This window comes from Miniopterus schreibersii (assembly GCF_964146895.1).
Source record: "Miniopterus schreibersii genome assembly, chromosome: 8".
Taxonomy (NCBI): Eukaryota; Metazoa; Chordata; class Mammalia; order Chiroptera; family Miniopteridae; genus Miniopterus; species Miniopterus schreibersii.
The window spans coordinates 17,027,918-17,050,319 of record NC_138109.1 but is presented as its reverse complement, the minus strand read 5'-3'; the positions used below and the strand labels follow the sequence as shown (position 1 = coordinate 17,050,319).

The following is a 22,402-nucleotide window of genomic DNA, read 5'->3' as shown; positions in this document are numbered from 1 at the left end:
TCCGAGCTCAGTGGGCGGAGGGGGGCTCTGCTGAATGGCAGTGGCTAAGGATGGGCTGGCTGGACAGAGGGATGTGCTGGACCCACAGGAGGCTGGCGGATGATGTCAGGGGAGAGGAGATGGGGCTCTGGGGCTTTCTGTGGCTCCCTCCACCCCAGAGCTGGACCGTCCTTGTGGAGTTTTCAGCTTTCCTCCTCAGGACCCTTTGTGGCCTCTGCCCTGAAGTCTGCTCTATAAGGCTCTGTGAGGTCACCTCTTCCCCTTTTTAAAAAAACCCTCACCTGAGGATATGTTTATGATTTTAGAGAGAGAGGAAGGAAGAGAGAGAGAAAAACATCCATTGAATGTCTTGCACACGCTCCCCAATGGGGTATCGAACTCCCAACCTAGGTGTGTCCCAGACCGGGAATCCAACCCACAACCTTTCGGTGTACAGGACAATGCTCCAACCAACTGAGCCACACTGGCCAGGACCACCTCTTCCCCTTCTGGTGACTAGAGGGGGGACCAGAGCCAGAGCTAAGGATGGGTAAGGTCGCTGAGGTAGAAGGCTGGAGGCAGGGACTGAGGGGCACAGGCTTCATACCTGAGTTTGTCGTAGTTGAGGTTTGTGGGGTACTGAACACCTGCCAGACTGGGCCCAGCCCAGCCCTCAGGACAGACCAGCCTCTGAGCAGAGAATTGGGAGCGGAAACCAGCCGGGGCTTGGTGGCTGCCAGCTGGGCTGGGCAGAGGCGGTGCCCAGGAGCCAAGTGGCTGCAGGACAGGGGATGAGGGGTGGGTCCTGAAGACGTGTCTGTCCTCATGGCTGCCCTAGACAGCCATCTGGGGCGGGGGACAGACAGATGTCTTCAAATTCAGATGTGCTTCACTGCTGGGGCCCTGCCACCGTCCTGCCCCTTCCCTGTTAGGATCATGTCCTCATGCCTCTTCCTCAGTGCAGCCAGGGGCCTGCCACATGGACAGAGGGCCTGGGTGGGGGCATTTCAGGACCACTGAGGGCTGGAGCTGAGACACTGGGTGCAAGAGTGGCGATGGCAGCCAGCCTGAGCTTGGAGCCGCCGCCTTTCGCTGGGGTTATTCTGGGCCAAGCCTGCCCTCTTCCAGTGGTCCCACCTGACAAAGTGGCCTTTGACAAACACGGAGGAGGCGCCTGCTGTGCTGGCCACTCCCGCTTGTGGTCTGCAGAGTCAATGTTTGCCTTCGGAGGTGGGAGCCGGGGAGGCTTCACCTGGACCTTTGTTGGGGAGACTCAGAAGGAGAGAAGGTGAATAGCTGAGTATTTGAGTCCAGGCTCTGCTGTGTGACCCTGGGCAAGTTTCTTACCCTCTCTGAGCCTCAATCTCACATTTTCCTTTTTTTCCCCCTAAACAAAAGCTTTATTGAGATTTAACTCACATACCATACAATTCACCCATCTAAAGCATATAATTCAGTGGTTTTTAGTGTATTTACAGAGTTGTGCAACCATCACCAATTTTATACATTTTTACCCCACAAAAAACCCTCTACCTATTAGCAGTCACTCCCCACTTCTCCCCAACACCCCCAGCCCTAGACAGTCACTAACTTACTTTCTCTATGGATTTGCCTATTCTGGACATTTCATGTAAATGGAATCATATAATACGTGGTCCTTTGTGACCAGCTTCTTTCACTGAGCATGATGTGCTCTGGGTTCATCCTCGTGGTGACCTATATTAGTACTTTGTTCCTTTTTTTGTTGAGTAATATTCCATTGTATGGACATGCCACCTTTTGTTTCTCCATCAGTTGATGAGCATGGGGGTTGTTTTCGCTTTTTGATTGTCATGAATAATACTGCTACTTAAAAAATGTGTGGCCGCCCGCCCGGCTGGGCGTGGCTTCGACCTAGGATCCAGGAGATCGTGGTTCGATTCCTGGTCAGGGCACGAGCCTGGGTTGTGGGCTCCATCCCCAGTCGGGGGCGTGCAGGAGGCAGCCGATCAATGACTCTCTCATCATTGATGTTTCTCTCTCCCCCCCTCTCCCTTCCTCTCTGAAATTAATAAAGATATATTTAAAAAAAGAAGTGTGGCCATATGTTTTCAGTTTTCTTGGATATATAGCTGCCTTAGGAGGGGGACTGCTGGATTGTATGGTGATTGTGTTGTTTAAGCTTTTGAGGAACCACCAGACTGTTTTCCGAGTGGCCACACCATTTTCCATCCCCACCGGCGGCGGGTGAGGGTTCCGATTTCCCCAATGCCTCACCACCATTTCTGACTTTCTCATTATATTCGTTCTTGCTCCCATTCATCCCTCAGGAGGTATTTATAGGACATCTATATTTGACGAGGCCTGCCTGTCTACCAGGACTCAGGAGGTGAGGGTGAGAGCGTGGGCATCAATCCGTCCCCTCCCTTTCCTGACCCCATCTGTGTCCCAGAGTGTCATCATGGGCTAGCGGTGGACCTAAAGGCAAGCGTGGTTCCAGGCAAGTCTCTGGGGCCTCTGCCAGTCCCTTCCTCAGTTTTTTTTTTGGTCCGATACCTTGCTCTGCACCTCAGTTTCCCATCTGGGCCATGGTGGTGGTGGCCCTGGAGGCCCATGGCTCACACTGAGTCTGGCTTGTTCTGTCCCTTGAAGTGGAGTAGCTCAGAAGCCAGTGGGACAGCTCCAGGTGGGGGTGAGTAGTCACATCTCCACCCTGTGTTAGTTCGTGCTGGTTATAAATAACCCAGCAATTGGGGAGGTGAGGGGACCACAGCCTGCTGCTCAGGAGGCTGGGCCTGGACATACACACACTCACACACAGATGGAGATGTTGTAGGAGTGTGTGCGCGTATTGTGTGACCTCAGGGTGATGTTGGCATGTGTCTGGGAGGCTTTGGGGAGGATGTCAGAGCCACGTGGTGTCCCAGCACAGCTGAGGGGGCTGGGCCTGTCCTGGGCTGACTCCAGCAGGCTCTGTTTAGTTTCTTGGAGGAGGGCTGGGGGTCAGCCTAGTGGAACCCCAGGGCTAGCCAGGTCCCTGGAGCCCCCTCACCTGGCTTCAAGTGGCCCCAGGATCCTTCTGCCTTTTGGACTGGTTTTCCCTCAGGTTCTGTGGGCCTGGGAACCAGGCACATGGCACTGGGGCTTCTATCCACTCTCTCAGCCCCTTCCCCACCACTAGGCCCCACACCACCTGCCTTGCCCCCATCACCTCCTTTCTGACTCTCCAACTGGATTCTCTGTGACTTCCAGCAAGCAGCCTGGCCTCTGTGGAGTAAGGGGGCCCATTTCATCTGGCTCCATCAGTAAGGGGTCTGGCGTTTAGTAGGGGCTCAGTAAATACAACTTTCCTCCCAGCCCAAGCCTGGTTGTAAAGTGGCCAGAATTGGAGCCTGCTAATTTGAATGTTTTGCATATAATTTGCATAGTTTTATGAAAAAAATATGTTGGGATCAGTCTCGATTTCTCTTCCCTCCTCCCAGCTCAGTTGGAGTCCTCCTGGTTGGGTTTTGGAGGAACCAGAGAGAACCTTTGTCCAAGCCTCTGGTTTTATACATAGGGAGACAGGCCAGAGGACAGGCCCTGCCCAGAATCACAGTGACTGGGGGCAGGAAGTGGGTGATAGGGTTCTGTAGGGGGTGATCACACTCATAGTATTCATTGATGGGGTTCGACTATGTCCCAGAATTCTGGGCCCTCGGGACATGGGAGTGGCCTCGGCAGACCTAGTCACTGCTCCCAGGAGCTGTTGGAGGGGGATGGACATTAGACAAGTAAACAAACAAGCTAATTTCAGGCAGTGGTGAGCTATGAGACAGCCCTGCTGTTGACAGTGACAGGGAGGTCACTTGGGTGGATTTGGTGGTCAGGCAGGAAGGTGAGCTTTGAGTAGGGACACTGTCATGTTCTGGCACCTACTAACTGCAGTAACTGCTCAGCACATCGCAGCTGGCATCTCTGTGTGCTGGGAGTCATTGTCCCCATTTTGTAAAAGGGCAAACTGAGGCCCAGCGAGGTGAAGGGACGTGACTGGGCTCTCTGGAGCGAGGACTGGAATACCTAGTCCCCACACTGGGTGGCTCCTTGGAAGCTGATGGCCCCAGGAATGGGTGAGCCCTTGTCCGTTTGTTGGCAGAGATGGTGGCAGAGCCCGGAGGCTCAATCCTAGTCACCTGCTCGTGAGTCATGGGGTGATGGGTGGGGCTGCTCACCTGAGCCAGGCCACCTGTCATGGGAGCAGGAGCTGTCCTCCCTGTCCCAGGATATTCAGTCAGTCTCTCTGTCCCTGTGCAGGGCCCTGGTGGGGGGAAGGAGGGTTTACATGGACTCTGACAGTTGCCTCACCCTTGAGGAGCTTTTTGGCGGGGGATACGGGTGAGGGCTGAGGGTAGGTGTGCACTGCAATACAAAGAGTATGTTTGGGCCTTAGGGTTCACCTGACCCTGGGTTCAAATTTGGCTCCACTGCTGTGTGACTTTGGGCCAGTTGCTTTACCTGTCTGAACTTTGGTTTATCTGTGAAATGGGGATAGCAATCCCTCATGGTAAGAGAAATGAGGCAGTGTGCATGTGAAGAGCCTGGCACACAGTAGGTACTATCTTGTGCTGCTGTAACTCGTTCATGATGAGGGATGGGATGGTCCAGGCCTCCTCCTGCAAAAAGCCCCATGAAATGAGTTGTGTCACAGCTTGAGAGCCTGCAGGCATTCTCAGGGGCCCAGGAATTCACTGAGCACAAGACATTGTGTCAGCAAGGCTAGGGTTCAAATCCTGCTGTGACCCCATTAGAGATAGGACAGTAGTCCTTGCTTCCCAGCGTAAGACTTGGTGGAAGGGCCCCTGTGAGTGATGGGAGCATGGTTGGTGGCCCCTCTTCCCCCAGCAAATGACAGCACAGTGGAGGTAGAGACCCCACAAAGGGACTCCTAATTCAGACCAGGCACGTGGCTGGTGCGTGGAGGCCTCACAGAGGACATGCTGTTTGAGCTGACTGAGCACATGCCTGTCCTGCTGATTGTGGGGCCCTGGGAACCTAGAAAAATGCCTGACACACAGTAGGTGCTTAATAAATACTGCTGTACCGATGAACCAGTCACGTAGGTGCTGGTGAGGCAGAGACAGGGAAAGGTGTCCCGGAAAGCAGGAACAGCACGTGGAGAGCCTGAAGGGGCCTGCAGTCCCAGAACCGTAAGGGTTTAGTGTGGGAGGAGCGTAGGGGGTGGGCAGCTGGGGGACTAGGTTGCCCAGTCTGGACCCAGCCTCAGCGGGTGGTCCTGCCTGAGCTTGGGGACAGGAATAAATGAGCAGTGTGAGTCAGGGTGGCCAAGAGGGTGGCGCTAGAGGGCAGGTGGCTGGAACTGATGGAGCCATGAGGGGGAGGGGTCCCAGTCCTGGGTTGGGGAGGGGGCTGGTTTTCCCAGGGTTTCATTGTCATCATGCGGCCAGGCATAGGTGACCCGTAGGAGCAGCTCGAGGGTGGCCAGCCAGCACCCTGGCTGGGACTGGCGGGGACGGCAGGGCCAGGGACTGGGCTGACGAGAAGGCTGCGAGCGGGTGAGGCGTCTGGTACTGTGGGCCAGCGTGGCCACCCGCCACGTTGATGCCAGCTGGGAGGGGGGGAGCTAGGCCCTGCCAAGCCACCCGTCTGCGGGGAGGCGCAGCACGCAGGCCTGGCCCCGGGCCCTGCCAGCTCCCTCAGAGGCTCTGTGTTGTTTCCTTTCTGCCGGTTTCTCTCTTTGGTCCTAAGTTTCCTCAGGAACAGTCCCAGTGGGGTCTTGGCAGAATGAAGGGGCCGGGGAGTTTCACAGACCAGAGGATGGCAGAGACGGGCACTCAGAAAGGTGGTGCTATTCCTACTAATAAAAGCACCGAGTTCATCATGGAAAATTTGGAAAGTACACAGATCCTGAGAAAAAAATGAAAACCTGTCTGTAACCCCCTTGCCCAGAGAGAGCCTCTGGGACCCTTAATAGAATTCAGCGCTTAGAAATTCACTTTGGTGGTGAGTTCATTAAAGCAGGATCAAGTTTCTTTCTGTATTTTTTGTAACCTATTTTTAAAAACCTGATGATAATAGTATTAATAGCCAACCTTTATGGAGCATTTCATTAAGGTGTGGGCACGTGGGTTCTTTCTCAATGAACCCCACGAGGTGGGTGTTTTCTCTGTTTACCGGGAAAACCAGGCTGAGAGTTAGGTGCCTGCCCCAGGACACCCAGGTATGGTGAGACAGAGCTTTGTGACCTCTGACAGCCTGGCTGTGTTGCCTCCTGACTCTCAGGGCATGCAGATCCGTGTCCTTAATTATCCTTTGAAACAAGTGAAAAATAAAAGCCTCTTGTTATGCATCTATGCCTTTTAAAGACACAATTCAACAGTATGGGTTTGTGACAACCCAGTTATTGAGAGCTGTGTACTATTCCACGGCAGGCTTGTGCCCTAGCTCATTTCACTAGTCCCCTGTTGTTGGGAATGTAGGTTATTTCCATCTTTTCTCTCTCATAACTAACATTGCCCTGGATCTCTTTGACCCAAGGGCTGAATTTTTAGATACACAGAGTGTCCAAATCAGAAAGGCCCTTAGCACATCCAACTCAATGGTGCATCTTACAGATGGGGCAACAGAAGTGCAGGGAGGGGAGAAGGGGACTTGTCTGGGTCCCAGAGGCTGTGGCCTCCTGACCTGGGACATTGCCTGCTCCCCTGTCTGACCCAGGGTAGGCGTGGCCGAGGGCAGTGCTCCTTGGGGAAGGGGTATTCTGGGAGGGTAGTGGGAGCACCGGGGTGGGGAGTGGAGAAAGTGGTAGAGGGGCGAGCTGAAGTTATGGTGGAGTTGGGATGTGGATTAGGGAGGCTCTGCTGACAGGATATTCTTTGCAGAGCAGTTGGCTGAGATGGGCCCAAAGGGGTGTTTCCTGCTCTCAGAGCTGCCCTGTGGAAGATCCGGGGAGGGTGTGTCAGCAACAGTGTGGGTCTGGGCTTTGCTGATCTCTTTAAAATACATATTTATTGATTTTTAGAGAGAGAGAAGGGAGAGGGAGAGAGAGAGAGAAACATCAATGTGAGAGTGAAACATCGATCAACTGCCTCCTGCACATCCCCGGTGGGGATTGAGCCCGAAACCCGGGCATGCGCCCTGACCAGTAATCAGACCGGCAACCTTCCAGTGCATGGACAACGCCCAGCTAACTACCTGGGCCTTCTCTGCACCCCTTACCCTGCTCCACGCCTCGGCTCCTCTGCTCTCTGGGACCTGGGTCCTGTGGCCCCTTCCCCAGCAGATGCAGTCTTCCTGCCCCTCACCCCCTCCAGCCGCAAGTGAATGTGGTGGCTGCTGGGCTCCAGCCAGGGCAGCTGTGGACGGGCTGGGGGTGGAGACCGAGGCTTCCCCCTTCCTGGCCGGGCTCTCCATTGTGCGGCAGTGGGAGAAGGGGACTTGGCCGTGCCGCTGCCCAGAGCCTGGCCCAGGCCCACATTCCTGCCGTGGTGCTCTGGGTCTCCAGGTTGGAACTGGTGAGCGTGAGGGGCACTGAGTTCTCACAGGACTGAGGGCGTTTTGGGGATGGGGCCTGGCGGGGATGAAGCCTGTGGGGATCCAGAGGGCTCTGCACAGACCATCTGCTTCCGGGAGCTGGTCCTTAAGCCATTGTGTGTCTCTAGACAAATCACCTTACCTCTCTGAGTGCTGCTTGGCCTGGTAATTCCCCACCACTGACCCCTCTTCTCAGGGGGTGAGATGATCCAAGTCTTTCCCCTCTCTGGGCTCCAGTTTCCACATCTGCAAGAAGGGAGAGTTAAACTCAGTGATCACTCAGGCCTTAAGGTTTAGCCTTAAGGTGAGCCCCGAGGTGGGAAATGTGCCATGGTGATGCCTAGTGGGAACACCAACACCGATTCCTGAGCGGCCCGTGAACTGGGCTGTGTGTGATTCTGGTGCGTTTTCTCACTTGATTCCCATAACTTCTCTGTGGAGTATGAATTATTATTGTCACCATTTAACCAAACAGAGGCTCAGAGAAGTAAAAGAATTTCCTCAGAGTCACCTAGCAAGTAAGCAGAGGTGAACTTGAACCCAAGACTGAATCTAAGGCTGGGATCCCAACCCCCACTCACATGGCCTCTGGTCACCGGAAGAGCAGTGCCTGTGTCTGGCTGGTGCAGGGAAGGAAGCGTGGGCAGAATTAATTATACGCAATTTTATTCTAAGCTTTTGCAGCATGGTTAGCACCGCACAGGGGTGCTGGGCTCCTGGCCTCCCGCCAGCTGACCTAATTTGTGTGTCTGTGTCTGTGTCTGTAACTCACCCTTTCTCCCTCATCCAACCTCTTTCTGTCTCTGCTCTCCCCAGCTGGGTGGCCTTGGCAGTGCCTCCTAACCTCTCTGGGCATTTGTAGCCTCATCTGCAGCATGGGTGTAATCATCCTGATTTTACTTCCCTCATGAGGATGGTGAGGCTTAAATGAGATAAGGTCTTCAGAAGTAATAACAAAAAATTATTAACATATAACTAACAATAATCGCAGCTGCGTTTGTTGGTTCAACTCTAGGTGTTGGGTCCTGTGCTCAGCTCATTACCTGCATGCTCTTATTTGATTCTCATAGCAATTCTATGAGCGACATCCTATGATTATCCCCATTTTACAGATGAGAAAACTGAGATGCCAGAGATTCAGTGGTTTGCCTGCTTTCCCACGGGTAGTAAGGGGGTGCTGATCCATTCTGGCTTAACCTCTGTGCTGTCCTTCTTCTCTGGGAAGGCTTGTGATTGGGGAGGGCTGATGGTGGGGACCGGGCACGAGAGACTCCGGACCTCTGGTCTTGGCAGAAGGCTGAGGGCAGAGGGAGATGCCCTACCTTTCTCCTTGACCGTGTCCCCCACACTCAATGAATGGCTGTGAAGCGAGGAGACTTAGCTGATATCTAGCTGCTTTCGATGCCTCACCTGAAACTCTATGGAGAGACTCCAGTAGGGGTGAGTGGTGAGTGAGGGGGCCCCTCTGATCAATATGGGGGCCTGAGGTGTCTCTTCAGGGTGAGGCTGTGTGGATCAGCTCAAGATAAATGGTGGTGAGGGGTCAGTGAGGACAAATGTCAGGGCCGTGTCAGTCCACTGGGAAGGGTGCCATGTCTCGCGTGGTATTGTGTGTACCGGGAGGGAAAGTGCCTGGTGCTGAATGTGGTGCATGCGTGTGGAGGGGGCTGGGGGTGCAGGTAGCGGGGCTTGCTGGTGGGCATCTGAGAGTGTCGTGCATATATATGATGGGTGGGTGCCTGTTCAGGGACGCGTGGGCGGAATGGAGTGGGAGAGCACGTGGTGTGTTTGCCGTGTGCTGGAGTGTGTGTATGGTGTGTGTGGACACTGGATGTGTGGATGGCTCAGGGTAGTTCTGAGCTGAGCTCATGCAGGGGTGAGTGGGGCTATGGGTCACAGGTGCAGGAGCCCCGGGTGAGCATCGGGTTGGGGATGGCCCAGGGCAAGGATTCCAGAGACTGAGGGCCTGTTTGGGTCTCAGTTCTAACCTCCAGCCCCAGTGTCTGCATTTGTGAAATGGGGATAATAAAACTCCGGAAGGCTGTGAGGATTGAAGGAGGCAGCAGATAGTGTGTTCCAGCTGCTGACCTGGGGCAGGCCCTCAGCAGTGGCAGGCAGAAGTCTCTAGAACCCCCTTGAGCCCTGTTAGTGGCTCCACTGGGGATCTTCAACCTTCACTGGCTGCTCAGGGAGCCTCCAGTTGGGAGTCTGCTCCTGGGGTTGGCAATGTGGGAAGCAGCGGTCAGGGGCTTCTGCAGTGGGCAAGCTCTCTTGCCTGGGCCTGAGTCTGCACGGTGGGTGTGGGGGATGCAAGCAGGAGACATGGTGTTTACAGGTTGTGAGCTTGGTGTCAGAGCCCAAGGGTGTCCCTGCCTTGGGGCTGTGTTCAGTGATGTGCTGGGAATGGGTAGGCGTCAGTGTGTGCCCTGGGTGAGGTGTGTGCCACCCATGTGGCGAGATTATGAAGTCTGTGTGGGGCATTCGTGGTTGTGTTAGGTGTGGAGCAGGTGCGTTTGTGTGTATGTGTGTGTGTGTGTGTGTGTGTGTGTGCACATGTAGCTAGGGATGTAGAGAGCAGGTGATCTTGTGATGGTGTGAACTGGGCTCTATTGTCTGTGAGCTAAGGTGGGCACACAGGTTGGGGTCAGTAGATGTTGGTCATAATTATGTGTGTGTGTATGTCGGGCTGTGTGTATATAGCTGTGTGTTTTGTGGGGTGTGGCTGTGTGTGCTGGGATGTGTGGTGTGTGCACAAGGATGTCACTGGATTGCCTGTTAGCTGCATGCGTGCATGTGTTTGTGTGAGTTTACCTGGAGGGGTGCAGTGAGGGTTAGGGGGAGGCTGATGGTCCTGGGGACATTCTGATTCAGTTCTCCTTTAAGGGAATGGAGTGGTTATTATGCTAATTATGCATGGATTATGCAAATGAGAGGTCGTTTGGGGGTCAAAGGCTGTTTGTCACCATCCTCTGGCATTTTGTGATTTCTGAGGCTTTCCCTCCTGCCTCCCAGGCTCAGTTCCCCACCCCCATCTCTTTCCTCTATCCTTTCTGTCCCCCTGGGGGCTACAGCCACCAGCAGCACCCTGTGGCGTTCCCGGGAGGCCCCATTGAGCCCTGGTCCCTAGCTGGCCTGGGGAGGGGTAGAGCTGGCACTCAGTCACCTTGGGGGGAGGTGCTGGGCAAGATTGCATTCTGCACCCCACCTCCCACCCCCACAAGTCACAGGAGTTCCCAGAATTTAGCTTCCCAGGATGAGTTCAGGGGTGACTGGGCCATTGGCCACCCCTCCCCCTATGCTGTCTTGGGGCTGCTTCGTGCGCCTCCCCAAAAGAACGATCTCTTGGATGCACGTTTGGAAAATCACCGAGGTGGCCCCTTCCCCAGCTTTGTCTGATGAGCATGAGGCTAAATTAAGATGAGAGAGAATTCTCCCCCTCCACTTCCCACTCTCGCCTTCTCGTTCTCTCACTCCCACCCTGTGCCCCTCTGTCCCCTGGCTTTCCTCTGTCCCTACCTCTTCGTCCCATGCCTCTGCCCTCCCCCCTCTCTGCCTTCCTCCCTGTTCCTCATGATCTCTCCCTCTCCTGCCCCCCCATCTCTGTGGGGAGCTGGAGCTCCTGGTCCTTAGCATGGAGGAGATGGTCGTCATGGTAACGGTTGTCATGTCGATGGCTACTGAGCTGGGGATGAATAGTATCTAGGTGAGAGCTACCTGAGTGGAGGCTGATGGGTTCACAGGAGGTTCCCTCCTTGTCTCTGAGCCTCAGAGCTGCACAGCGTGCACCCCTGCCCAGTCCCACCCCCCATGCATGTGCCTGTTTGCCCCCAAAGGCACGCCAGCACATGGCACTCTGTGGCTGCCTTTAGTGTGTCTGGGTGTGTCTGTATACGTTCTGTTGGTGTCTCTGGGTGTGTCATTTCAAGGGTCTGTGTTAATTTGGGGTGGCGGGGGTCTTTGGACTTTTCTGCAGACCTTTCTGGGAGCAGCGTGTCAGGGGCTGCTGTGTGGCACTTGTCACTGAGGAATCGTGAGGACACCCTCATGTCTACCCCAGCTTGGGAGTCCCTAGGGACCACAGACTTCTTAGAACCTCTCCTCCCAGCTAAAGGTCTCCCTGGCCTGCCTGGAAGGATAGAAAGACGGTGAGGATGGCCCCACCCAGGAGTGGAGCCTGAGCCCTGGTCCCTGCTCAGTTCCCATCCTGCTGTGTGGCCCTGGGCAGGAGCTGCAGTTTCTGGCTTCAGGTGGTTTGCCTAAGAACTGAGCAGTCTCCAAGGGACTCCAGCTAGGCTGGCCCAGCTTTGGAGGTCAGCAGTGTGGGGAGCCTCCTAGCCTCCTCACCCCAGGTCTTGGGGTTGTTGTTCTGGGCAGTTGGGGTGTATATGGGAGCTGGGGAAAGTTGGACGATGGCTGCTCTGAGCTCCTGGAATGTCTAAGCTGGAGGAAGACCCAGCAATTAGTCATGGGAGCAATTACACTAATTGTTTCACTCCATGACTCAGGGGTAGCAAGTAAATACTGATTAATTCATTACTTCGAGACCGCGTGTGTGTGTGTGTGTGTGTGTGTGTGTGTGTGTGTGTGTGTTAAAGGGGGCGGGGTGGAGGGGGGAATCTCCTGGCCCCCTTCCCGGGCCTCCTGCCCTGCCTGGCCTGGGTAGGCTTTAGAGCAGGTGGTCGAGGCGGGGGCAGGAAGCCAGGATTGGGATCCTCTCTTAGCTCTGTTTGAACTCCAGGAGGGGCCTGTGAGGGGCGGGGGTGTGAGAGGCTGAGCACAGAACACAGTACTGATCCCGCCTGTCTCCTGCTCACACACCCTCTGTGGCTTCCATGCCAGTCAGCACTGTGGATGCTCAGCCTCCACCTCTGAGAAAGTTGTCAGGTGGCCACTGAAGCCTTCTGTGGTTGGCTTCCCCAACCTCAGCTCCTGCTCCTGTCCCACCCCTGTCACATCTTCCAACCCCACCTCCATTCCTTAACAGGTATGTCCTGAATACCTACTCTGTGCCCACCCGGTCCTGCCTCCATCGAGGCATAGTCTAGTGGGGGTGAGCAGTCACCAAACAAGCGCACACCCGCGCTGACCCAGCTCATAGCAGTGACAGATGTGAATCTGGAAGCACAAGATGCTCTGAAAGATCAAAGTAGGAGGGTTTCTCGGAAGAAGGAGCAGCTATTAGTTGGCACAAAGTTGGAGGATGAAGGGGTGGGAAGGAACAGTGTTCTGGGTGGAGGGAACAGCATGAGCAAGAGAGGCTGGAGAGGCCAGGCCCGTTCCAGAACAGAAAGATGGAGCCAGGACTTAAGTCCAGCATCCTGGCTCTAAACCCAGTTCTGCCACCCAGCAGTTCTGATCAGGGCCTGGGTGAGTGACGGATCCTCAGTAGTGACCGTCAGCAAGGTGGGGCTGCTACCCTGGCCCCTGGGTGGGCAGGAAGTGCTCATTAGGCCCACCCTGGCTCTGTCCACCTGGAGGCCACACCTGATGCCGTCCCTCCATTGCCACTTGGTCCGTGAGCATGTCTGTCGTCCCTTTGGGTTTGTCCAGCTGCTGGCCTCAGGTGCTGAACCCTGTGCCTGTCTCTGCCCTCCCCAGACTCAGCGCTGGCGCAGTGAGAATTTTGAGAGGCCTGTGGACCTCGAGGGCTCCGGGGATGATGACTCCTTCCCCGACGATGAGCTGGACGACCTGTACTCCGGGTCAGGCTCGGGCTGTAAGTACCTCCCCTTCCTTTGTCTCCAGTGCCCAGCACAAGGCTTTGATCTGAGAACAGGGACCCCTGCAGGCTCACTTAATCGGTGGTGTGGGGGCAGGGAGGTCAGGCAGGGGAATCTCATGGACCTCAAACACAAGAAGGGCCAATTATCCTGGGGATGGAACCAGGGACTTAAGGCCTCCAAGCCCAGGACCCAGTCTCTGTCTCTGTGCACTACCTAGATCTCCCTGTAGACCTCCGCCCTCCATGTGGGAACACAGATGTCACTCAGTAACCCAGTTTTCAGTACTGTTCCAACCACTCAGAGGAACTTAGCGGGCAAATCCTCAGCAGAGACCATTGGATTGGTTCAGCCCCTCCCGTCCAAGCCACTGGGGCCAGTGTGGGTTAGGGCACTGATGGAGAAGGGTGGGGCCTGGGACCGCTGGGTCTGAGGCCACCCTGGGAAAGGCCAGCGGAATGGTGTGAGTTCGAATCCCAGCTTCACTACCTAACAGCTGTGCCACTTTTATAGAGCCGCCTTCCCTCTCAGCGTCTCTGTTCTTATCTGTGCATAGTGATAAATATACCTTCTTCTCAGGGTCTCTGGAGGGCTTCAGCATAGTCCTCCGGGTCTGGCACAGAGAGGGAGCTCTAAGCAGGTGTGTGCTGAGATTTGAGCCCAGTGAGAGGACAGGACAGGACAGGTTTCATGAGATCCTGGAAGGTCTTTGTGCCACAAAACTGGCCACTGCAGCCACCTGCCTCTAGTCTCCTCACTTTAGCCCACCTTTTTAAGCCTCTTACAAGTTAATTTTCATTAGATTCGTCTCTGATGGGCCATGTCCCTGCCTCCAAACCTTCCTTGCTCCCCTTTGCTTCTCTGCCTGGTTCAGGCCCCCTAGGAGCCGATGCAGCTTCTCTTTTTTTCTCTTCTTTCCTCCCAAGTCCCTTTACTTGACCTGGTTCGAGTCCTCCAGGTTGCTCAAGTATTCCCTTGTAGAAAGGTCTCGTTCTGCCTCTTGCCCTCTGCCTGCACCTCAGGGAGCCCTTGATGTACCCACTGCCTTTTCCCAGAATGCCTTTCCCGTTTCCCCGACCTCTAGCGAGATTTGTAGCCAGTAGGCCCTTGGTTACCACTGCCTGGATTCAGCCTGTTAGAAGCTCCAGGCTGGGTGGGCTGGGGTAGTCAGGGAAGACTTCCTGGAACAGATGGTCCCCTAGAGGAATTTTTGGCTGGGCAGAAAGGAATGGGGAACCAGCCGTTGGCCAACTAGTAACCTTTGGCCAGACAGTGCCTTCCTCATTTCCCTCATCTTGTCCTGGGAACATTGTGCGAAGAGTGGGGACCGCTCATCTTGATGGCCATGGCTTACCTGGGATCCTCACGCCCAGGCCCCTCACAATCACCCAGATTTCTAGCTTTCTCCTCTCCCCACCCCTCAGACTTCGAGCAGGAGTCAGGCATTGAGACAGCCATGCGGTTCAGCCCAGATGTAGCCCTGGCAGTGTCCACCACACCTGCTGTGCTGCCCACCATGGACATCCAGCCTGTGGACACCCCATTTGAAGAGCTCCCCTCTGAGCGTCCCACTCGAGAACCAGCCACTAGCCTCCCAGTGGTGACAGAGGTCCCAGAAGAGCCCAGCCAGAGAGCCACTACCATCTCCACTCCCATGGCTACCACTGCTGCCACGACCACAGGGGCCCCGACCATGGCCTTGGTGCCTGCCACAGTGGCCACCGCCACTCCCAGCATCCCTGTGGCAGCCCCCTCCGCGACCACCACCTCTGTCATAAGGACCACCAGCATACGGAGGCTTCTCCCTCTTCCACTGACCACGGCAGCCACGGCCCGGGCCACCACCCCAGCAGCGCCCTCACCTCCCACCACGGCTGCTGTCTTGGACACTGAGGCTCCCACACCCGGGCTGGTCAGTACAGCTACCTCTAGGCCAAGGGCCCTTCCCAGGCCAGCTACCACCCAGGAGCCTGACATCCCTGAGAAGATCACCCTGCCCCTGGGGACAACTGCCCCTGGACCAACTGAGGTGGCTCAGGTAAGCAGGCTAGGAGAGGACAGGGAGTGAGAGTAGAGGAGAGTGGGTCAGGCCCTGGGAGGCGAGAGGGTGGAGCTGGGCAGAGGTGAGGACTGGGAGGTTCTGGAGATGAGCTGGGCAGGGCTGGGGAGGGTGAGAGGGCCATGGGGCTGGAGGGCCCCGGCTGGGTGAGTCACAGGTGGGGATGGAAGAGAGACCTGGCTGGGTCTTAAGCTTGGGGAAGGAACTGGGTGCTGTGTGTTGGTGGGGGAGGGGCCTGTGCTCTGTTCACAGCCTCAGGAGCCAGGCAGCCTGGGTTAGAATTCTTCCGCTGCCACTTGTTAGCCATGTGACTTCAGGAAGTCACCTGTCCTGTCTACACCTTCTGTACCTGTTTCTTTATCCGTGAAAGGGAGAAAATAAGAATTAAATCATAGTGGTGAGAGAATTAAGTTCCCTGACATAGTCCAGCACTGAGGACAGTGCCTGGTGGTAGTAAAACACACCACAGGCTTGGGTGTTATTATCATAGTCATTGTTGTTATTAGTAGTCTGAGGGTGACTAAGCAGGCACCCTGCCCCTGGGGACCGCTGTAGCTGGGGGGCAGCTCAGTGCTGTGCATGTCACCTGTGTCATCTCCTCTCTCCTCACCTCCAGCCCCGGCTGGCACTGTGTCACCCTCCCTTACAGGCAAGGCCACTCTCCCCAGAACTCAGCCAGCAGTGGCAGAGTCAGGATGTGAACCTGTCAGTTGGCTCCAGAGGCCTGGGTGTGTGTGGGGGTTGGGGGGTAGGGGACTGAAGGGAAGAGAGTGGAGAGGTCAGCATGTCGGGGATGGATGGAATCAAGGAGATGGGAGAAGTAGCTTGGTCCTTGCTGGGTATGCCGGACAAGGAGGGTCCATGGTGACACTGATGGGGTGCTAAAGCCCTTTGCAGCCAGCCTCACAGAGGAGGGCCTGTGGGCTGTGGAGCTGCCTTCAGGTCAGCGTTAGCCCCAGCAGAGGCAGCCCCGATCCTCTGAGCAGCCGGGCAGCCTGATGTTCCTCAGGTGCTTGGCTAGGCAGGAAGGCAGACAGTGACGAGATCAGGTCGCTGGCACAGCCTCTGCACACTGCCTCTCAGCTCAGGCACCAGGCCCACCCTCTATATCCTTGCCCCGATCCCAGCTCTGGCCCTGCCCCACGTGGTGGGAGCCATCCAGATTCATGGTCACTGGGCTGGTTCTCTGGAACCTGCCCACAAGGTACCATACTCTGCATCTGTGCTCTCGGACTGCCCCCGGCACGTGGATTGGGGACCAGGCCCAAGTATGTAACAGTTGCACCCAGCAGTCCCCTAACAGCAACTCGACAGGAATCCCCCAAGGCAGCTGGAGGGGGAAGTGACAGAGATGGGGTGGGGACAGCATGTGGCCAGGTGAGAACAGATGTTGACGGTATAGTATATGATTAGAAACACAGATGCTGGAATTGGATAGATCTGGATTTTAGTTCTCTTCCACTTACTAGCTGTGTGTTCTTGCACAAGTCACTTAACCTCTGTGAGCTATTTCCTGTTCTGTAAATTTGGCTTAATAATACCTCCTTCATGGACATGTTGTGAGGGTAAAATGCCCATAATGCGCTTAGCACAGTGCCTGGCACATAGAGAGTGCTTGGTAATTGTTAGCCCAGTGTGTGTGTGTGTGGGGGGGGCTGCCCTGTGGCAGGGGGTGCTGGGGCCTGGCTCCTGGTCTCATGCCGTCCTCCCTACAGACCCCAACTCCAGAGTCCTTCCTGACCACCATCCGGGATGAGCCAGAGGTACCAGTGAGTGGCGGGCCCAGTGGGGACTTTGAGCTACCGGAGGAAGAGATGACGCAGCCAGACACAGCCAATGAGGTGGTGGCCGTAGGTGGGGCTGCAGCTAAGCCATCACCTCCAACCGGGAACCTGCCCAAGGGTGCTCGCCCAGGCCCTGGCCTCCTGGACAATGCCATCGACTCGGGCAGCTCAGCGGCTCAGCTGCCGCAGAAGAGCATCCTGGAGCGGAAGGAGGTGCTCGTAGGTGAGGCTTGGGCCCAGAAGGAGCTCAGGGTGGGGCAGCTGGTCGGGCCTTAGTTTGTCCTCCAGGAGCCTTGGAGGATGGTCAGGGTGTGAGTTTCCTAGGAGCCTAGTTTCCCAGGACCTGCCCTCTGGTTCCTCCCCTTACTGTCACCTATCCCAGGGTCTGATTCTGACTTCGTGTTACTTACCTCCAGCACTTTCCTCAGCACCCTCTGACCCCTTTCCAGACTTTGCCCTTGACCCCTGCTTTTTGGGCCATGCTGGTTGACCCCACCCCTACCCCCACCCCCCAGACCTCACCCCCTGGGTCCTAATTTCTGAGCCCATTCTTTGGGTTGATCTGCCCCTACTCTTGACCCCAGTCACTGAGGACCTTCCCTGGCTGAGTTTCCTGAAGAGTGTGGACTTGAGGTGCAGACCCTGCTCCCCACTGAGGAGGAGCAGCATGGCCTTGGGCAGGTCCTTCACCTCCCGGGGCTCCCCTTTCATCATCTGTAGAATGGAGATAGTCATTTTGTACTTAATCAATTCTCAGTGCACATCTGTTCATATGTTAACTCCTTTGGTTGGGATGGGTCATAGTTTGGTTGGCAGAGTTTTTATTTCCAAATGGTATATAAAGTACTGGAGCATCCCCTGACTGATAGTGCCTTCCATTGGATGGGGACCGTAGCACCATCCTTGAGCTGTACGAGGCTTCGATGGGTTAGTGTGTGTTAGGCGACTAAAACTGATCAGGTTGCAGTGAGGGCTGTAAATGGCAGCAATTAGAATTGACTGCAACTCCAGTCTCAGATTCTAGTCTCTCCACCCTCTCTCCCCACTCTTGCCCCTACCCCTCAGGCCCTGCCCCCTCCCCAGGCCCTCTGCTCACCTCCAAGCCATACCCCCCACCCCTCCCCCCTCCCCTGGGTGTGACTTCTGCCCTTTTCCTCCACAGCTGTGATTGTGGGCGGGGTGGTGGGTGCCCTCTTCGCTGCCTTCCTGGTCACCCTGCTCATCTACCGCATGAAGAAGAAGGATGAGGGCAGCTACACGCTGGAGGAGCCCAAGCAGGCGAGCGTCACTTACCAGAAGCCTGACAAGCAGGAGGAGTTCTACGCCTAGCGGAGCCACAGTGCCTCCCCAGAGCCTCAGCGTCGCCCCCTCCCCAGTCCCTGGCCTGTCCCACCAGCCCTGGTCTGGGACCAGGCCTGGGAGGAAGCCTGGCCCCAGTTCATCTCTGCCCACCCTCCCAAGGTCTGCCCAGACTGCCAGCCTCACACAGATCTTCCCCGAGGCACAGGGGGCGCTGCCATCTGCCCTAGACTGTGCCCTTACGAGCTCATCTCTTGTCCTCCACCAGCCTGGGGCTTCAGGACCTCCTGTCAGGTGGATAGGAGGAAAGAAGCTCCTGAACGGCTGGTGGAAGAATGGGTGGGCTTGAGATGGGCTTGAACTCCAACCTGGCCCACAGGGCTGGCTGAGGTCTTCTTTTAAGGGCAGAGAGGGACTCAGGCTGGTTTCCAGGACAAGCATTTACAAGCTCAGCCCTTGAAATCGAGACACTGCCACCTCTTGCTTCTGTGCCAGGGCCCCTCTGTACCCGGGTGAGAATGTGTTCCTTATCCCAGCTTGTTTTGTCCTAGCCTGTCCCGAGTTGTGGGGTCACTCTCCTCACCCCGCCCACTGCACATGCACCCAAAGGCTTCACCTCTTTCCCAGTCTGTCCCTGAGGAATTAGCTTCCCAAGAGTGCCTGGCAGCCACTGTGAGGAGGGCGAGGCTGCTTGGACCTCCCTCTTGCAAGTGGACTGTGCACAGACACCATCTCCCACAATGTCACACATATTGTCACATCCAAAGTCAAAAGCATGAAATGACGAAATCATAAGCAATTCTGACCACCCCGTCAGTCTAGACATGTCGCAGATACACATTCTCCCAAAGACGTTTCTTCTCGTGTTTCTCACGCATCCCCAAATGCTTACAACAGTGCAAGTCACAAGTCATTGTCACCCAGTGGTGACTCTGTGGCCTGCTTCCCCTCTCTGTCTCATCTCCTTCCACATACACACGAAATCTGTCAGCATACGCATTTTTAGCTTTCAGGCTCACCGGGGAGGGTGGAATCAAGCCAGAACAGTCAGCCCATATTGGGTCCCCTGAATTGCCCTGTCATTCTCAGTCCCTCACCATTGTGCCCCCACCAGCCACATTGCCACCAACCCCGGCGTGTCAAGACACAATCCCACGTGGATGCACAGTCTCACCCCACACAGCCCCGCTCTCACACTGGAGGAAGATAGGTGGGCACTTGCCTTTCCCATAAAGTGTGGTGTGGGAGGGCGCTGCCCCTGAGGGCATTGCACAGCCCAGGCCTGCTTCCCTCCTCTCCGTAGCCTGCAAAGAGGTTAGTCTGGGGCCAGTCCCCCACTATCCGGGAGCCTTGCTGAGGAAGGCAGGCTGGTTCCTGGAATTAGGCCTCGGGCTAGGGAGGGGGCATGGATCTCCCAGGACCAAAGGCCCCAGATGGGGAGGGAGCGTGTGGTCTGGCTCCTGGTCTCCCTGTGTCCCTCTCCTGCTCTGAGCTAGGGGCCAACTCTGCCTCCCAGGACACAAGTCTCCAAAGTGCCTGTGAGGGTGGGCCCTGCCGCCCGGGCCCTCTGCACCCTCTCCCCTTGGCCTCTCCAGGCCCACCTCAGCCCTACCCCGGGGGCCTCCACCGGCCTCCCCTGTAGACACCTTGTCTGCTTATTTGGCCAAACAACCTGGCAGTTCTGGCTGCAGCTGAATGGACCTGCAGCTGGAAGCAACCCATCCAGACGGCGCCCCAGGCTGAGGGCTGAGAGCAGGTGGGGGCAGGGATGTCATGGCCCCCCCCTCCCACTCCCCCTTCTTTACCCTTGCAAGTGGGCCACTTCCATGGGTTTTAAATGTGGGGGTCACAAATCTCCTTTGGGGGGTGTGCTCAGCGGGGGCTCTTGGAGCTGGGATGTGGTGTGCTCGGTAGTTGGCTGGTGCTCACACCCCCACCCCTCACCTACAAGCCAGGTAAAGCCAGGAACCCAGGTTTTATTTCTGTCCCCTTTTCAAGATGCACTGGCAACAGACTTCTGCTGGGTGAGGGGTGGGAGTGCCGAAGGCGGTGAGAGCGAGGTTCCAGGGGCTGCCACAGCCTGTCCCACCGTCTTCCAGTCTGGGGCTCCATTTTTCCGACCCCAAAACCCCTCTCAGCAGGGCCTGGAGGCTTGTAAGGAGCCCAGCTGGTCCCAGCCTTGGAGGGGGATGGGAATGGGGAGAGACATCCCAGGCCCACAAACTATAGCAGGTGGCCTGGCCTCAGTCACCCCTGAAGCTGAAGGGCTGGGGCACAGGGTGGGAGACACCAAAGTCCCAGCCATTCTCCTCTAATCCCTGGTGGGTTGCTGTCTTGGGGCAGCAGCTCTGGTGAGAAGGCCTGGGCAGGCCAAGGCTGAGAAACCAGAGAGCATGGAGCAGAGAGGACCTGGCTCCCTGGAAGCCCAGGGTGCTGAGACTGATGTAGGAGACCTGAGGCAGGGGCTGGAGCCAGGGCAGGTCCAGCACAGGATGCATGGCTCAGGCTTAGGCTGGCTGGAGTGGGCTTGGCGTGGCCAGCATGGTCCAGCCCAGCCCCAGCAGGCCTGGCTCCTCACATCTGAGGCCTGGCTTTTAACCTAGGGCTGAACCTTCTGGCACCGGCCTCTTCTCTGTGTCCTTAGCATTTGAGAGAGGAGACCGAGGGACTCGTTCATTGAGCCCTGGTCCCGAGACAAATATCCAGGCTTTATTATGAAGTTTAACAGTCCAGCGAGCCCCAATCCACTCTGTCCAGCCTGAGCCGGGCAAGGCAATCTAAGAGTGAGGTCGGTTTAAAGGACGAGCTGGAGCTCGCCTAGGTGCAATGTGGGTGCAGGGCCTGCCCCGACAGATCCCCAGACACCCCAGTGCTCCTGGGGAGGGTGCCTGGTGGGCCCTGGCATTTCCTGGAAGCAGGGCCAATGCCAAAGGAGAGGGAGCTTGTGTGGGTTGAGAACCTCTGGGGCCTAGGCTGCCAGGGAGCACGAGGCAGGCTGGGGAGTTGAAGGTTGGACCACTCCCAGTTGTGGTTTCTGGGGCTAGGCTACATCTTCCTAGGGCGCAAGAGGGGGTACCTTCTGAAAAGCCGGGCCGGGCAGGTCTGTGGGTGGTGGCTTGGGGTGCTCAGCACTGAACCCCCCTGGGGTTGGCAAAGTCATCTGTCCTAGCCTCCAGCTGGGGCCCTGGGCACAGGGAGCAAACCCATCTCTGTCTTGGGTCAGGAGTGGCTTCCGCTTCCTCAGCTCTCTGTTTCTTCTGACAGCCACCACCCTGGACTTGCTTCCCCAGGCCTCCTGCCTGTAAATAGAAGCTCATAAACTGTACAGATTTACAGAGATGCGGAGACTGGGCTCCGGAGTTGCTGTCTAAGGGCTGATGGCCCCAGCATCCCCTAGGTGCCCAGCTGGCAGCTCAGTGCACCTGGCCCCAGTGTGGCGAATGCATGTAAATATTTTTTGTAGGCAGTGTGGCTCCAGAGAGCCCCCTGAAGACAATGTCCCTCCTGCGAGTCCTTTCTCCTGTACAGAGCCCTCCGAGAACCTGTCCTGGTGGGTGGGAGCTTGTCCTTCCCTGCCCCAGGCCTTCCCTGCCCTCTCTCTCCCCATAACCTGTTTATTAACCACACCTGTCCTGAGTTCATGGCCAAAACTTTAAGGGAAAGTGGAGGGAAAAGACTGGAAAACGACCAAGGCGCTGCCCGCTGTGGGTGCTCACCTGTCCTAGCCTTGTGAAGGAACTTTTTGGGGTTTTCTGTTTTGTTTTTTGATTGTTTTTTTTTGTTTTTTTTTTTAACACTTCCCGTGCTGTGCCCATTTATAAGAGGAAATAAAATTAAGCTGAAATGATGTCGCCAGAGTCTGAGATAAACATAGAGGTCATTTGGGGAAGGGCAGCCCACGGTCCCCCTTGGACTTGAGCCAAGCAAGGAGAATTGACCAGCAACCCCTTGTGGGAACTATTATGGTAAAAACCGCTGTTGGTTGAGAGTGTTCAGGAAACCACGGAGCTGACTGGCGAGGTCGAGGTTGGGCCGGGGCCAGGCTGTGGTGG

The 22,402-nt window shown here is 56.1% G+C and overlaps 1 protein-coding gene across 1 annotated transcript in view; it reads left to right on the top strand.

The window, feature by feature from the left end:
- SDC3 (syndecan 3) overlaps positions 1–22,197 on the top strand; it is a 31,593-nt gene extending 9,396 nt beyond the window's left edge. Inside the window, exons 2-5 of the mRNA XM_081143880.1 lie at positions 13,087–13,204; positions 14,633–15,246; positions 16,983–17,274; positions 18,214–22,197. Coding sequence (XP_081000006.1) covers positions 13,087–13,204; positions 14,633–15,246; positions 16,983–17,274; positions 18,214–18,380 — 1,191 coding nt within the window. The 3' untranslated portion in view covers positions 18,381–22,197. The remainder of the gene's footprint in view (positions 1–13,086; positions 13,205–14,632; positions 15,247–16,982; positions 17,275–18,213) is intronic.
- The last annotated feature ends 205 nt before the right edge of the window (positions 22,198–22,402 follow it).